General features: G+C 29.6%; 1 protein-coding gene across 4 annotated transcripts; it reads right to left on the bottom strand.

Annotated features, from left to right (window-relative positions):
• Window positions 1-644: 644 nt before the first annotated feature.
• On the bottom strand, window positions 645-16,705 carry LOC126844398 (uncharacterized). Of its 4 annotated transcripts, none has more exons than XM_050582591.1 (7): window positions 14,533-14,822; window positions 11,887-12,063; window positions 8,221-8,415; window positions 4,821-5,170; window positions 3,815-4,052; window positions 2,293-2,648; window positions 645-1,204 (listed from the first exon to the last, which is right to left on the bottom strand). In XM_050582591.1, exons 1-7 carry the CDS (start codon window positions 14,789-14,791, stop codon window positions 1,052-1,054), a joined length of 1,728 nt encoding a protein of 575 aa, XP_050438548.1. In that variant the 5' UTR covers window positions 14,792-14,822; the 3' UTR covers window positions 645-1,051. The 4 variants fall into 4 exon arrangements, with proteins under 4 accessions (XP_050438548.1, XP_050438555.1, XP_050438539.1 ...); XM_050582582.1 differs by lacking the exon at window positions 14,533-14,822 and adding an exon at window positions 16,104-16,705 and having other exon boundaries at window positions 648-1,204; window positions 4,821-5,164; XM_050582573.1 differs by lacking the exon at window positions 14,533-14,822 and adding an exon at window positions 16,104-16,698 and having other exon boundaries at window positions 650-1,204.
• Window positions 16,706-17,738: the final 1,033 nt, after the last annotated feature.

The raw sequence follows: 17,738 nt of genomic DNA, 5'->3' as shown, positions 1-17,738 counted from the left end.
AAAATACTAGCTGAATGTTAAGGTTTAGTTACAAATCGCTTATACAATGTGCTTTAATCAATTCCAGTGTGAATGACCTTTAAGAAAGTATTGTGTATGTACTTGAAAACTAATAAAATACCATGATGATGTCATTTATGTGATTATCATCAATAGACATTGCTTTGGAGAGTGTGATTTTTTGCAAAATCATTAACTATAATGTGTATTTAATAAATACTGTCAATTAGTCAAAAAAAACTATTGTTCAGTTATTGACTCTTTTTCTTGGTACCAAATTATTAAAAATTATACATCATTGTTTGCAAAAAGATTTTTTTCTTTCATTTTTACCATTGATGATAAAACTCCAAAGCCACCATTATGGGTAAAACGTATTCTACCTAGTTAGGTTCAATGATGCAAGTCTTACTAAGTTTTAATCAACTAAAATATTGTCATCTGTCAGAAACATTGTTTTCGGGTTTCTTTTTTTCCATAAAAACAAATGTTGACTACTGTTTTTTTACACAATATGTTATAGGTATTACGTTAGACCTATCTTCGTACTAATTTTCAGCTCTTAAATCGTAAAATTGCGTCTGAAAAATAAAAATAAACACTTCCATATAATAATTATCCACGGTAATAATAATATTATGGCAATATATATTATTATATTAAATAATTATTATGGTTATTGTCAAACATTTTGATTCAACAGTTTCTTAACAATTTATCAATTCACTAAACCTAATTAACAAAAAGGTAAAATACATAACTACTAGGCCGTAACAATATATCTCATTAACTGCGTGTAAACACAATATATATATATAATATACATGTATCTAATGCGAGAATAGATCAATACAATAAATATAGATAGATGAGTATGAATATCGACAGATGTATCAGAAACTATCACATTCAGACAACAAAATTATTTATACTTAAATATCATTATAACAATATTAACATCTTGGTATTTCCATCGACGAAGGGATGTTCAATGGAAATACACATATTATAGTAGGTAGTATAGGAATATTTCTACAGTTGTATAAGTCTCTTATACGTTGTATTCGGAAAAAGAAATCTCCAAGAACATTATACAATCCAACGACCACATGGGTTCATTTGTTAGCATTTCTTGATTTTGCCGTTTCAAATCGTTTGACGCCATTTCATACCAGTTCGATAAACTCGAAGTCCTCGTCAGAACCTGCAAAAACAATTTAATTTTATATTACACGTGAAAATGGATACTAAAAAGGGGCAAAAAAAAAACAAGACAATTCACTTTAAGTTGAAACTAATATGCTCTATCATTATTACCAACTAAGCGTTCTAGTATAACACAAATTAGATAATGAAAAGAATTATTATAATAAAACATATTCAGCAGGTTTCACCGACTATTATTACGAGTAAATACACTTTTAACATAATGTTAGTTAACAATATTCATTTAAATTTAACACATCTGGTTAAATTAAGTAAGTTTCACCAAGACATTATTTTTAATAAATTCTATTTGTTAAGTTAACCGTTAACGAAATGGTAGTTTGGTTACCAAAGCGGTTACCTTAATTCCAGCGTTCTCATTGGTTATCGCGAAATGTGGTAACTGATAAGTGATAAGTGATTATAATTGTATAATCAAAACAACTAGTACAGCCGATATATTTAACAACTAGTTAGTGAATTAATCACCCGAAATAGGTTGTTAAAAAGTTAAACAGCAAGTTAAATCCTTAACAAATGTTGGTGAAATCGGCTTAAATAAATATTATTATTTGATTTCTGGCGTACATTGCATTGGTCAGTTTATAACAAGTATAAGAGGACGCCTTACAAAGGTATTGATAAAAGTAAATCCATCTCCAACTCCAACTCAACTTCATCCCCATCTCTCTACAACAGCTTGCGTACGAGACCAACAACCACGGGAAACATGTTATCTCTAATCTCTTATCTCTGTTATCTTATCAGATAAATCATCTGATATTTTCGTTAAGTTTTTTTCCCGTCGATTTTCCCCGGTTGTGCTAAAGTAAAGACATAAAAAAATGTCAAAAGTTTCAGGGTACGCGGGAGTTGTTGAATATTTAGACTTGAATTCAAGTACGAGACTGTTCTCACCCCAACCCCATTCCATCCCTAATCTCTTTTCTCTTATCAGATACCAGCGTAACACTTTTTTCGGTTATGTGCCTGAGCTAAGACATGAAAATGTCAAAAAAACCTACATTGAATCACTAGAAAAAAAAACATTTATGAAACACACATTGGCCGTTTTCGATGCATTACCTTGTTTGTGACGGCGAAACACTTGATTCTACTTTCGGTGTAACTGGCATAGTTGTACCATCTGGTATTATGTGCAGCAGCATTACTGTCGTCGTTGTAGTGCACGAATAATTCCACCGTGATAACGACAGTCGGTGAAGTCAACATGACTTCGCTGACGATATCCAAAACGTCTGGTTTGATTGCTCTAAAGAACTCGGACGCAGTCGTATGTTGTGCCCGGTGTTTGGGCAATAGTCTCCGACGACCTTTTACGTCGGATTTCCTATGCGACGTCTCCAAGTGTTCACTGTAGTAGTCCCGGTTGAAGAAGTTATTGCAAAGCTGACACCGCATCAGTCGCATTTTTGGGATTTCTACACAAAAAAAAAAAAATTTTAAAAAATACTTTATTTGAACGGTAGGGGAATTGCGACCACTTAAGTGGGAATTGAAATATCTTTGCAATTATAAGTCCAGAAATTCCGTTCTTTCTTGAAATCAAACTATATACTTGTTAGGTGTTATGCATATGTTTCAGATTTTTTTTAATTAAGTTAACTTTTTTTTTTTTAACTGCGAATGACCGCCATTACCCCCATATAGCTCTGGGTAAATACCAGTCGCCAAAAAACACATAGGGAAAAATTTTAAGTTCCTGAAAAAACATACAAATTATGATCAAAATATCATGTTATCAGTACAGACCTATTGTACAACGATATTGTTCAAAGACATTGTATGTTTAATGGAAATGTTAGTTAGGTAAGGTTATTACATAAGTTATGTTAGACCGTTATTACCCCATCAGTTTTTACTGGTAATTACCCCTATCAGACTTTTTTTTAAATGCATGTATTTACTTAAAAGCTGTAATATTTAGGTATATTTTGAGCCAATAAATGCAACCCTTGCCAGTTTGTGATATATTAGGAACAGTCAATATAGTAAAAAATTGGAAATTTGGAGGGAAAAAAAGTTTTTTATCATTTTAAAACATCTGGTATTAGGTTCTGGTAACAACAGTTATCAAATTGCGTGCTCGTCTAAATTTTAACTATCATATTTTAAGAGATATTCTATTGGCCGGTATTACCCACTGACTGGTATTCCCCCATTCTCCCCTACAGGGAAAAAAAACCAACAAAGTAACTTTTTTCTAATCAAAGAAAAACATGTTTAAGTAATGCTAAAAAATATTCAGAACTTTAAAAAAAATTGTTTGTTTATAACTGTGCTTAAAAATAAAGATCAGATTCGATTTGTATCAAAACGAATTTTATGACAAAAAAAATGCCATTTTTAAAAAGTGACTGCTGGGTTTTTCCCTGTACCCTTTCATTTATACGTTATTTTTACCAACTACTTGAAATTGCAAATAAAAGTATCAACGACAAAACATGCCGTCGATACATTTTTATAAAATTATTTTTATGACTAAGAAACCAAAATTAGAACATAAATTATTACATACACCACTGTATTGTGCACATTTAATTTAAGCTAAAAACATATATGATTACAATAACTACACACTACATACCTGGCATAGTGTTCTCGGTTGACTCGTTGGAAATAGAATTTGCCGGCATATTATGGATTACAGTAGTTTTGTTAGTAGACAGATGAACAATATCTATCAACGATTTGACTACATCAATTTTTAAACAAATTATTCCCTCCAACGACCAACGCGACCTTTGGAAATTCTCAGTTTGATACAGAAACGAGTTAACGATATCCTCATACAACCAAGCTATGTTAGTTTCACCGGACATTACCTGTACAAAAAAAAGAATAGAGTCCTAATTACTCAACTAATACATACACATCACAGTCTGACCTTTAAATTAAGATTTTGCAAAATAAAACAGTTGTTTTTGTTCATGTCGATTTTTATGATTAAAAAATTAAATAATTTGTATATCCCACGTTTGAAACTAAAATTTGTATTCCTTAATGAAACCTGTCCCAAGCATAAAAGTTTTGAATTTAGATACATATCTACAAATAATTGTATCATCTTGTCTTGTTTATGGCTAGAACCATATTTTGTTTAAATATTTTAGAAATTTCATCTCCAACATTCCCAAACTAAACCTGTCCCAAGTATATAAGTTTTGAATTTAGATACATATCTACAAATAATTGTATCATCTTGTCTTGTTTATGGCTAGAACCATATTTTGTTTAAATATTTTAGAAATTTCATCTCCAACATTCCCAAACTAAACCTGTCCCAAGTATATAAGTTTTGAATTTAAATACATATCTACAAATAATTGTATCATCTTGTCTTGTTTATGGCTAGAACCATATTTTGTTTTAACATTCCATCTCTGACATTCCCAAACCCCTAAAGCCAAAGGGTTATCCAATCTTTTTAATAAAAACATGTTAATCTAAATAGAAATGTGTTTTAATAAACAAATATTTTGGAGAAATGGAGGGAAAACTTTAAATTTGACGTCACCAAGATACGCCCAACAGCTGTTGTAGAATTTATTCATGCATAATGTCCATACCTACCAAAAAAAAATGATTCTTACCTTGTTTTTAACACTAAATTGTTTGCCTTCGGCTATGTTCTTACTGTCGTTGGACTTTTCGCGGTACAGCGCAAACAGGGAAACATCCACTTCGACGGCAATGTGTTCTTCGACCACGTGGTTGACCAAGACGGTAAACTCCTTTTGTCTGGAATTCAAAAACTCCAACATGGTCGAACACAACACGGATGGGAACACATAATAGTCGTCGAAATCGATTTTATCTTTGAAAAAAGCAACCTTGTGGTCGACTGTCTGAACGTGAGCCTGGTAATAGTTAAACCCAACGTCAATTTCACAGTGAGGGCAATGAATAGTCTTGCTTTGATTGGTCTTGTTGGCATCTATTACTATGGAAAATTTTTCAAAAAAAATCAATATTACCCTACAAAGGGTGCTGTGTTAGTACAACTGTATTTTATCAAAATCACATTAAACTCGTATTGCAAACGTATTTGTTTGTCAGTTAAAATTGTTCTTTGTTTTCATAATGCCATGTCATCTCTGTTGCACTAACAGTGAGGTTTTATCTTTTATGTGGTTTGTCATTGAGTTGCACGTTTTAGCTAACGTTTGCACGTTCTTTGAATGTTTTATATTACTACTAACGCGAAATTGAGATTTTATACATTTAAGAACAAATTTATTAGAAATAAATAAAGTTATACCGCACAGCCAAATTGCAAATAACCGGATAAATAAACCTAAATTATCGAAAACTCTATAGCTTTAAATGAGCTTTGCAGTTATACACATAAGATTTGAAAAATTAAAACTTAATTTCTACTTCAGCCTAAGTAGACAAGTCACTTGTCGTCTGTTGAATCTAAACTAGGATTTTTACTCAAAAAAAAAAAAAAAAAAAATGGTTTAAAATAAAATTATATTTCCTTGCTAGTAATAAAGGACATTGTTGTGTATGATTTCTTTGTGTACACTATTTTTGATACTTGATGTTTCACTGACAGATTTCACAAGATAAAATTGTAATGGGTTGGAATTAAATTAATGGGCTATTATTTTTTTTAAGATTAACCACCTCCTGTGGCTTCAAAGAATAAATATGTATATTTTTAAGCAAGATTATTCATTTAAACCGAACAGTGAGCCCTCTTCTATTCAACATTACAGATTTGCCACGTCGCTTCTTTGAACAAGGCACGTCTCGCCGCCACAAAAAAATGTACTTAGCAAGCAAACCTTGTAAGTTACAGCGTTATGTTATGTACAGTGTGCGACATGGAAAACTCGAAATAAATAACATTATATAAATATTTGAATATTCCCATTTAAAGGTAACGTAAAATAAAGTTTTCTTTTCCTTTTTATTCTCAATTGTAATGGTCGCCGGTTGTTAGCTTAGATAGAACCAGTCTATTCGCATTTTTTCGCTGTCGGTATTTAGATTTAAGTAGAATTTAATACACTTCACGATACTGAATTAATACACATGGATTAAAAGCCTAAACCGACAACAAAACACTATGCATATTGCATGAGGAGGCCAACCCTGGGCATATAAACTACTAATATGCACTATACTACTTGGGTTAGATACACAGTCTCTAAAAATAAAATGTGAAGTTGACCAGCTTAATTGTGATTTGAATAACGTGAATACGTTTTTAAATTACAATTTTTAATCAATTTAAGAGTAATTTAGAAACAAGTAGTTATGACTTCTCCATAGTAGTATTACAAAGAATACCATTTAACCCATCGCCTCGCTTCAATACTTAATTTACACAATTATAAAGAACTTTTTAAAACACCTAATGATTTTTAATCATTTTTAATTCAATAACTATATCGGTAATATATAAATGACTTATTGAAATTATCACGTTTCTTATATAGATTTGGAATTTTAGTATAAAAAAATATACCTAATAATAATTTAACGAATTAAAGTTTTTCAAATTTGGATTTTACATTATTGTAATTTGTTTATTACTTTGGTAGGCCTGTGAAAAATTGCCGCCCTCAATTACTAGACAATTAAATTTAATTAGGTATAAGTAAGTCGAACAAATTTTATTTAAATGCTTAAATACTCGAGTTGAAATATTAAAAATATGAACAAGTAATAATACTTTTACTTATTCATATTTTTAATGTTGGTTAGGTATAATATATTCGAACATGATAATTACTAATTAGACTACTGATTTACGTCGACATTTGGTTCTTGTATATGTGTTAATTAAATTTGTTTAAAAATGTGTCGATATTAAAAAAATATTTCAATATCTAAAGATTTTTCTCTTAAATACTTGCAAAATTGATACTCGATGGTGTCACTAGTGTTAAGTAATCTATGTCGATGAAAAAGTATTGTCCAAATCACTGGGATATATTATTTTTTGCAATATCTCAGCGCACTCAAGTATATTCAAATAATTTAAAGATGTAATTTTTAGCAGTGCTTTGAATACATCACAAAACGTTTTGCAAGACTGCAGTTGTCTTTTGTCAAGTTCATTTTATCAATAATAACGTTAAACGTTTCTTAACTCAGTTTGTAAGTGTAATTTTTTCTTTTTTTTGTCGAGTTGTATCCACATTGTACTCGGTAAACTTTGATATACATAGTTTTAGCTTTAGTTTCATATTTTTTTAAATTATCTAATGTACCATAGATGAATTGGTGATGCATAAATTTGAAAAACTTTATCATTTCCAATTTCAACACATTTATTGTGATTGCAATATAAATATTCGTACAACCGCCACGTGTTGGTAAATACTATAGATTGTATTATTGACTAAATTGTCATTCATACATTAAAATATACTACCTATTGATCGCTCACTGGTCGACTTTTTGACGGCAATAAGAAACAATAAAATAATAATAAATCAGTCTATAATTTATTACCAACGCTATTGTTGTCAAAAATAGTAAAAATAGATATCCTGTTGGCTGTTGTGATGTAGCTATTAGAATAATATACCTACATAATATATTTTACAATAACACAAAAAAACAATATGATAATAATTATTATCGCCGAGTCAATATGCAATACCTCTACTATCAATATTGAAAACAAAAAATTGCCTCTATTACTTACAGCTGTTTATCTCTGAAATTTAATTAAAAAAAAAAAAAACATTATAAAAAACCAGATGGACAAAAAATCAACGAATTTTTGCTTGTTTTGTCTACAACTTGACAGAACTGAATTTTTATAACAGACACAATATGATCATTATTTGACCACTGAACGGATTTCTTTGTATTCATAATCTATGGATAAGAATTAGTACACCCAAGGTACTTTACATGACAACTAAGGGAAAAGAAACAACACAACTCATTTACTGCGTTTAACTACTACAAATAGGTATAGTAAATAATTCTGTAGAAAAAATAATCAAAATATAATTGTATACTTACCATTAGACATATTTTCTAGTTTCATAAACGATTTTATATCTACGAATTCATCGACATATTTTGTGTTCATACAACTGTACATGTTATAAGTTGTATCTTTTAGATCCATGACGTCATCATTTGGAATGTCGATTGTAGTAGGTTTAATGTCTTCAAAATAATATTTTTCGTGCGCTCCATTGGAAGTTATAATAGCTGAAATAGTTTTTAAGTACACATTTATAAAAAAATTATGCAATAAACAGATAAATAGGTATGATTTTTTAATTTTTTTTTTTGTCTTAAAAACGCTGATTAGATTAGAATTAGATAGGTACATCGTTATTGGCAATATAAATATAAAAGTTTAAAATATTTCTGATAAAACTGGTGCAACGTCATTTAATAGTTATCAAACACATTATACTATTTATTATATTATTCCTTGTAGTTTTGTAGGTCCCTACAAAGAAGAGCTGATGCTGATCCCAATGGTTTTTTTTCGATAATCTATTTATTAAAAAGATAATGTATTATATATTACTTTTATTTATGTTATTATATCGTTAAACAACTATAAAAACTCGTTCCAAATTTAAACCTGGTTGTATAAACGTTCAATAAAAATGTTTGCTGAACCAATAGAGCGTTAATGAATGATTAAAATATTTATCGGTTAATTAAGAGCTCGTTGAACTTGTTGATCCTTTAATTTAATGGTTACCAGCAGTTCATTATATTAGAATAGATACTATTTTAATGTGTAAATACTAAATATTTTAAATTATTTTCACTTACCTGATACGCGATATCTCCTCTTAGTAAGATACACAAGACTACCACAATACACAAGACAATTATCATTTTAAGATAACACAAGGTGCAAAACCAGCAGCTGCTGCGGAAGGCACCTGCGACCTCGAATGGCGATTGGCGAGTGAACGAATATCAAGATTCAAGATTATAATACACCGCCTTAATCTAACAAAGGATATAGGAGATCCAAGGAGAATACAAGTGTACCAAAAAAAAAAACGTCGATGCAATTATTATTCTCATTATCTGTACTGTATAGTATATATTATATCTATATATCCACGCCCACAGGTTTGTACCACGAATATTTTTTTATTACTAACAATAATTTTTTTTACCTTTTAGGGGACAATCTTAAATAAAATCTTATCACGAGTAAATGACCTAAGTAAACATTACATTTGTGCGGGAAGTTGTGTAGTAAATATATATTAACGTCGATTGTTTTATGAGACAGGTTATAGTTTGTAAAACCTATTTTTTCAAAACACTAAGACAGGGGGTCTATTCTTGAAACCATTCGAAAATTATTCGTATACGACCGATTCGTATACGAAATGTTCGTATGCGAATATCAAGAATACCATTTAAAGCAGTGTTATATGACTATTCGTACACGAATAATTTTCTACTGCGGTCACTCAAAGCACTCGAATAACATTCTATTACGGGTCCAATTCGTATACGTTGCAACTACTGGGGTATAGGCAGTAGAATCTATGATTCGCGTACGAATAACGATTACTTATACTCATACTTATACTTATACGAGTACTTTAATCCATAATAACAATAATAATAATTTAATCTACATTATTTATAGTAAATAATATGTGTACTACATAAAATATATATTTAGAGTATAAATGAAATTTACTATGCTATATTATTATTATAGATTAACATAAACGTTTAGTATCAATATGACGTGAAATACTTATATTTGATAATGACAAATTATTATCTTTAAAATTATAATAATTATAAAAATCAAACAATAGTTTCACGTTATGACAATAAAAACTCAATTCATCGTTATATTACTTACATATCTAATATTATATTTATATTTGTTACATATTTATTAGTTATTAAATATGGTATCAAAACATATTTAATAGAATATATAGTCCGCGGGCATATGTAGTACGCCAAAAAATAATAATTGGATGCAACAAATGCATGGTTAGGGTTAATGGTATTACATTGGATTTTATTGTACCTATGTATATTGTATAACTTTCTATTATACCGATGTGACACATATATTGTCCGCCGTAATGATCACATAATTTTCGTATTTTATGCGATATTGTTTACAATAGAAAGATTTCATAAAAATTATTTATCTAGTCTCTCTAGTTAATCCATAAGATATATTATTGTACTTATAATACTATTTGCGGTGTTTGTACTTTGTTAACTACGGTGTCATAATTTATGAGAATGTACTACAATCAAAAACTTTAACTTAATCTTAAAAGTCGAAATTACCAATAGTTGTCAATTTGTATTGTATAGTCAACAGTGTCGACTGTGTAATGTGTTTTACTGAATTTACCATAAATTATTTTAAATAATGTGTCACCTCTATTGTTGACTACGTTTGTCGATATCCATTTATCGTTTAGTGATTACTGCCGGTGTCTGAACATTTCCGCAAGATTATTACTAAAGACCGAGAACCCACGAGATAAGTAAGGTCTGCCTTGTCTAACTATAGGTTTTAAAAAAGCTAAGTATTGTCATTACTGCATAACTTTTTTTTTTAAATGGATGATGATAATGATTTAATAATGCAATTATTTGCTATCGAAGAGTTGGAACAAAGAGAACTTGACGGAGAAGTAACTAGGCGAACTTATGAGCCTATTGATCCTTTTGAATGTAAGTACACAGATTTAATATTTTATGTTACTATTAAAATAGTTATTATATTACTAAAATGAAATATGTCTATATAATATAATATATTATATATTTTAACAATTTGCTGTCATTACTACGTACCCATAATTATTAGCATGCAAGACTGTTTGGAGAAGAATAAAAAAATACAAATTAATTCGAAAATTTCTAATCTATAAATACTAATATTTAGTAAGTACAACTTTCTAAGTTAGTTCTTCCTACCAATAATTTTCATAATAGTAATAAAGTCTTAGATAATTATAATTTTGTATTATTATTATATATTGTAATTAATTATCAACTAAAAAATATTTTCAATACAATATAATGAACATAAATCAGAACCAACCAACCAAATAAATGATTTATTAAAATTTAAACATTACATTAGTGTACTATAGAAAGTTGATAAAGTGCATTTTGTACTAAATACCACCTACTAAATATATAGACTATATTTTATAAAGTATACATTTAACTAAATTTAATTTTACTATTTAGAGTAATCATAAATATTTAGAATTATTAAATAGTAAACCAATTGTATATTTAAATATTTGACAAGATTTTAGACTAGATAATATAATAATTCAGGTAATATAACGTAATTCGTATACGAATGCCTAGTAGAATAGAAAGAGTAATAGAAAACGCAATTTCAAGAATACAGTTTTAAAAAACCAGTAGAAAGTCACATTTCGTATACGAAATGGTAGTAGAAAATTTTCAAGAATAGACTCCCAGATGAATTTACAGCGGAAATTGTTTTAATTTGCATTTTCTTAGTAACATCTTTGGATATACAAATAATGTATCTTTTTCTCAAACAATTTCAATTCGTTCCCTAATGGATCATCAAATTCTTAGAATTCTTTAAGCAATTTGTTAAATTTGCATTGTTTCTTACATTTGTTTTATTGCAGCAAATTACAGTATAAAGATGTACGAAGTTGTAATTACCGTTATTTGTGAAGGTATCTTCGACGTACTCGAGCTTAATTTTTTTCGTTATTTCATCAGTCACATGATTTTCCATTACACCTACAAAATTGTGGACAATTTTATTATCCATGCCAGGTACTGCCAAAGTTGACTTGTGTTCGTTTAATTTGTTAGCCACTTCGGAATTTGTAAGTTCTACAACATGTGAAATGAAAAAAAAAGGCATAAATTATAAAGCCAAAATCATTTATTATATTTACTATTGGATAATGAGCATACAGTTCTAAATAGAAAATAATTTATAAACTAAAAATCACAACAGCATCGTGCTGCTATATTCATACATTCGTATGTTATAAATTATATTTTATTTAAATTTTAAGTAGACAGACGCCTTACGGCCTTTTTATAATTTATGTACAATAAGAAAAAAAAATTATTCACATAACATTAAAATGCCTTATGAGGCCACCTTTTCTCTCGTCAAAATGACCAGACGCATTACCGTTGGGTCTTTGATAAAATCATTTCTTTTACGGATACAGCATCTTCCTTCTGACTTCTAAGCTTTGTGACTTAAGTAATTAGACCTTAATCGTGACGGGAATGAGTATTTTTCAATATTAAACAACCACCAGATAGTGTGGAAATTCTATAAGAAATGATTGCGTTGTCCGCAAATAAAAGTCCTAACCAAACGACAAGTAAAAACACACAAAAAACTACACTATCGTCCAAGATTGTCGATCCACTCTAACCATTACTCCAAATAATACACGGTTGTAAGTCGTAATTGGGGACTATATTTAATTATTCTTCGATATGGATTGGTAGTGGCCTTATCTGTAAATATCGAACCTTAGGGATAATAAACTTCACTTAGTTTTTGGCACAGAAAGAGTCTTCCCAGGATTATTTAACATTTATGCCTTTTACAGTAAGAACAGTTAATAGTATTGACATGGATATGTGTCTTACAGCTGGTGGTCATTCTGAAACTTTCTCCAGCTAGTGTTCTTTATGTCTCATTATCGGTGACAGTATTATCGATGGGGATCAATATTATTATTATTTGATGGCTAATAAAAGTGCTACTGTTGAAAAACCAAACAAAATATATTGATTTTAATTTCAAATCTTTACCAAGTCACAGAAAACGAAGAGATAATTCAAAATCGAAACGCTATTAAAAAAAAAAAAAAATTGTCTACATATTTGTGAAACTAAAAACATATGTTTCCATTTGAATAAAACGAGTTCCGTACATCTTTAACGCATGAGGGTTGAAGATAAATATGTACCTAAAAGTTTAGGGGGAAAAAAGTCTGAAAATATGAATATTTTCAGGAAAATGAGTGTCTTGCCTAAGTTGGATTAACCTTGTAGGTTACAAAATTATATAAATAATTAAATAGATATAGATATGGAGGGTCAGTCTGAAAATAAAGTTAAGAGTAAGACCATATATTATCTAACTGGTCAAGTTAGGTTAGGTTAGCTAACTGGCCAGAAACTATAATTATATGATTATTTCTGATCTATAATCTCCTTGCGATAAATGATGATAGTTTAGTCTTAATCAGGACATATCCATGTATTGATGTATCTGCATGAAGTGTGGATACTCTTAAATGAGTTAACTCAGTTACCAATAGTGGCATGCGTTAACTACATAAGGTTATACTTTGTTTTTTTTCAATTCATTTTCTATCTATGACGGTGTGCTTAAGTAGTTAATGCTTTGGCTCGGAACCCGTTAAAAATAATTTCTTACTAAATTTTGTTTTGCTTACTTTACAATAAGTTAATGTGGGTCATTTGTACCGATTTTCGAATTGGCGTTATTGTTATACAGTTCATAATATAATACAATTTTTTTTCCCCTTAATTTATTGACTTATATTCTACTCTATACTACACCCCCTTAATAAAAAAAAAATATGATCTCATATTTTAAAGTTTTTATATAAAAGTATAGATTTCCTTTTATTTTTTTAAAGGCTGTTTAAGATAGTAAGTACGGATAGATTCAATGATTTGTTTTATCTATATCTCGTTTTGTTTTTCTCAGTTTAATGTTTTAGTTTATGAACATGTATATCTACATTCAACATATATTTATAATGTATATTATGCATGAGAAAAACAAAAATCTTGCATTGATTAACAATTTTTTTTCAATTTCATGTCTCTTTTGCAAATTTAAGAGTAAATTTGTCAAACGTTCTAAGTGCTAAAGTAAAAAATTTGAACATCATAATTTGATTTGTATTTTATTCATTATTGGAAACAGTTTTGTAATTTTTTCAAGTGAGGAATATGAATAAAAAAATGTTTAAGTGTTTCTGGTAATGAATAAAATACAAATCAAATTATTAAGTTAAATTTGTATACTTTGGAACTTGGACCGTTTGACAAATTCACTCTTAAATTATTCTGTTTGTTTGTATACATTTTTTTTAGGGATAAAGAGAAAAATTGTAGTCGGTAGTAGGAAATGAGTGGATTCATGGCATGTTTTTTTTTTGTACAGTTTCTTAAAATTTAAATTCCATTTCTTTTTTTTTAATGTCCCATTTTTTTCTTAAAATTTAATCCCATTTTTCTAAAAGATTTATTAAATAATTTTTTTTTATTAACAAAAATTTATTAAAACTACATCACCAATTACGGCTCTTTTCTTATCCATCGTTTCCGGCGGAACTGCCTTTATTGTTTGGCTCGTTGCGAGTTGGTGAATTGCTTGTTTTCGTTTTGCTTCCCTCTTCTTCAGTCTCCTGATGTAATTTCTTCCATAATATGGTTTTCCTTTTAATAAAAACTTTATCTCGGTCTTCTTTCGTTTGATCATCCTATTGATGTTTTTTAACATTTTCTTTTTTTCTTCTGCGGTGACTATGATAACTTCGGTTTTTTGTGTCATGTTGTCTTGTCAAGTGGACGCGAGACACTAAATTTTGCTTGGGTTACTATTGTCTGTTGTAATATCCAATTGCGATTTTGATCAGTGTCATGTGTTTTTTTTATAAACGTTATTGTCAGTCAATTTGTTGTGTCAGTAATATAATATTATCACATTGTCACATTATCTCTCTCTCTCCCCCCCTTGTTTTTTTTTAATCTATCAACATATTTGTTTAATTTTTAAAACCTACCCTTTTTAATTGGAAATCAAAAACACATTTTGTGAGTTTCACGTCATAAGCCTTAGAAAAAGCTGTATACAGAACATCTACCTGTAAACTAGAGCCAAAGGCGTCCAAAGTTATGCTGGTCAATTGAGAGGATAGGAACAGAATAAATGATATTTATTCGAAATAAAAACTACTTAACCCATGGGTGTATTGTTGAAATTTACCAGTCTTTAATTTCTCTTCTATTATATAACAATTTGGTTCAGCAGATATAGAAAAGGCAAGGATAAGACTTAAGCGTCAATCGCGCCCCCTCCCTACCCCCCCCCCCAAAAAAACTCTTGATACGTATCGTTTATACTTGTATGGGTTATGTAACTTATGAACGATGATTTTAATCTTAAAATAAATAACACAAGATAATAGATGACCTTGAAGTTGATTTTAGTTAGGGACACAATGTGGGTCGCCGTTAAAATCCCATGGGTGGTCACCCATCCGAGGTGAAGAGACGGCGGACGTAGCTAAACTACAGTCTACAATGCCACACCTTTTCCAGATACTGTTACTTGTTGCCTAAAAGGTTAATTAATTGTCATAACGTAGGTATCGACAATCTTGTAGTAAAAATAGCTTCGACATTTTACGACTTATAAATAATATCAGAAATTATATAATAATAAAAAAAGTGAATCGGTCAGATTACCCAATGTGTGCTGTAAATAATCTAGACTTGGATATATAATCGGTTAAAACGTTATTACAGCGGTCGACGACGTTTAGTCGATCGCTTTAAAATCGTTTGTACAGCATAATATATTTTACTATATTTCATAATATTATACTATATTTAATTTGTGCTACAGGTTTTTTTGAACCCTTCGTTAGACAAGGTGAGGCGAATACGACCCTAGAAATGAATGGCTTTTGCGGCCGTACCTATTTACCCCTGGGTTAATTAAAACGTTATTTATTTAAATTTAGCCAGGTAAGTTTTCACAAACGGCTATTTTTTAGTTTATTCGGTCTAGTTTTTTTCCTACATAGGTATATTTTATACTAATATGGACAATAATAAAAATTGTTAAAACTTGTACTTACCGGTAGCAATGCCTTGGGCTGGTATTTTAGCGGGCGAACAAGACTTATGCTTTTGACCGTCATCCAAAGATCGTTTTACCTGCAAATCTGATACAATTACTCGGTTTTCTCTGCTATCCGTTTGCAAACTAGATTTGTCTGTTGTTTCTACCGGTTTATTAGCAGCAGCTGCTGTACCGCCAAAAGTTTCTGGACAATTATTTAAATCAGACATCTGCTGGTGCACCTGCTCGGTCGACCAATGATTGTTTTCCACCTTTAACGGTTTCGATGACCGTTCTGTGTTGTCCGTCACGGTCGGATTCATTCTTGGTAGCCAACGTTATTGGAAAACTTTTATTTTAAAATTTACAGCAGGGGTAAAACAAAAAAAAATTAATGAATGACAAAACAAGCTCGAAATAAATACACAAAACACCTTTGACCGCAATAAACGTCTACGTGTAACTATTGTTTGTCAGGTAACGACAACTGCGGTGTGTTGATGGTTCTCAGAAATAACCGATGGGATTTACCCCAAACGAATAATAATATTATTACCTTGGTAAGAAGTTTATCTTGGTAAGGCACGGCGCCGCACTACACTAAAACTACAGTCGATCGACTTCGGATATAATAATAATTACAATGCACAATGGTCAATGCCGAACAGACGAAATTAGATAACACATTATACTTTTATTATTCTGTTCGATTCGCAGAATAGTAAACACGCCCAGGCGAGTTCTAATAATATAAAGTAATATATTAATTTAAATTATACCACTTTGGTTTGTATACCTAATGTGTGGTATATATGGTTACCGCCAACCGTTGGTTGGTCACAGAGTAAATTATTATAATACAAAACGTTATAATTTTAAATTCAGTAAGCAATTTTTTACTTCCAAGTTGTAACATTATTGTTTTGATTATTGAAAATTGTTTTTTTTCGCTATGAACAAATTTAAATTGTTTACTCGGTATTTTTTTTTTCTAGTAACCTACTTTTGGTGTCAATGGCAAAAAAAAACAGAAACACGCCGTCAACGGTAAAACTATTAAAAAAATAATAATTTAATTATATCACAATATGTTATTAGGTAGGTTTAAACAATATATTTTATCAAAAGTTTAAATGGTCTCGAGAAAATTGTGTGCATCAAGGCCGAACGCGAAACCCTATTTTGTTTAATTATAAGCAGTCGAAAAACTAAAAACTACATATATAGTTGTTTTAAATAAAATGTATACATTTTTTTTGTTATTGTCAATAAAAAAAGGGATGCGTTTTTATTCTAAATGCGATCAAGTAATGTAACTAGAATACATTTTACTGGTCACGCTTAGATTTTATTATAAAATGTACAAAAACAAATTAAATTTTAAATTATATTATTTTAAAAAATATGCGTTTTTACTCCTCAAGTATTGCTGGTAAAAGCGAAATTTCCCTTGCTCATATAATTAACAAAAAAAAATACACATCTTCTAATATGTATTACTTTGTAGTTCGTCATAGAGCAATCAAGTATTTTTTATTTTTACATTATGTTTTGTACATTAAAATATTTTATCAAAACAGACTTCCTTGTTTTATTACATCCAAAAAAACCCAAAATATTTTTTAATTATTAAAACTAAAAATCAAAATTT

This window comes from Adelges cooleyi, unplaced genomic scaffold (genome assembly GCF_023614345.1).
Source record: "Adelges cooleyi isolate 19-005CV unplaced genomic scaffold, UGA_ACOO_1.1 ACOO_flye_CR_arks_rails_tigmint_CR_PRNA_108, whole genome shotgun sequence".
Taxonomy (NCBI): Eukaryota; Metazoa; Arthropoda; class Insecta; order Hemiptera; family Adelgidae; genus Adelges; species Adelges cooleyi.
Note: the sequence above shows the minus strand (reverse complement) of the source record. Positions and strands in the feature narration are given on the sequence as shown.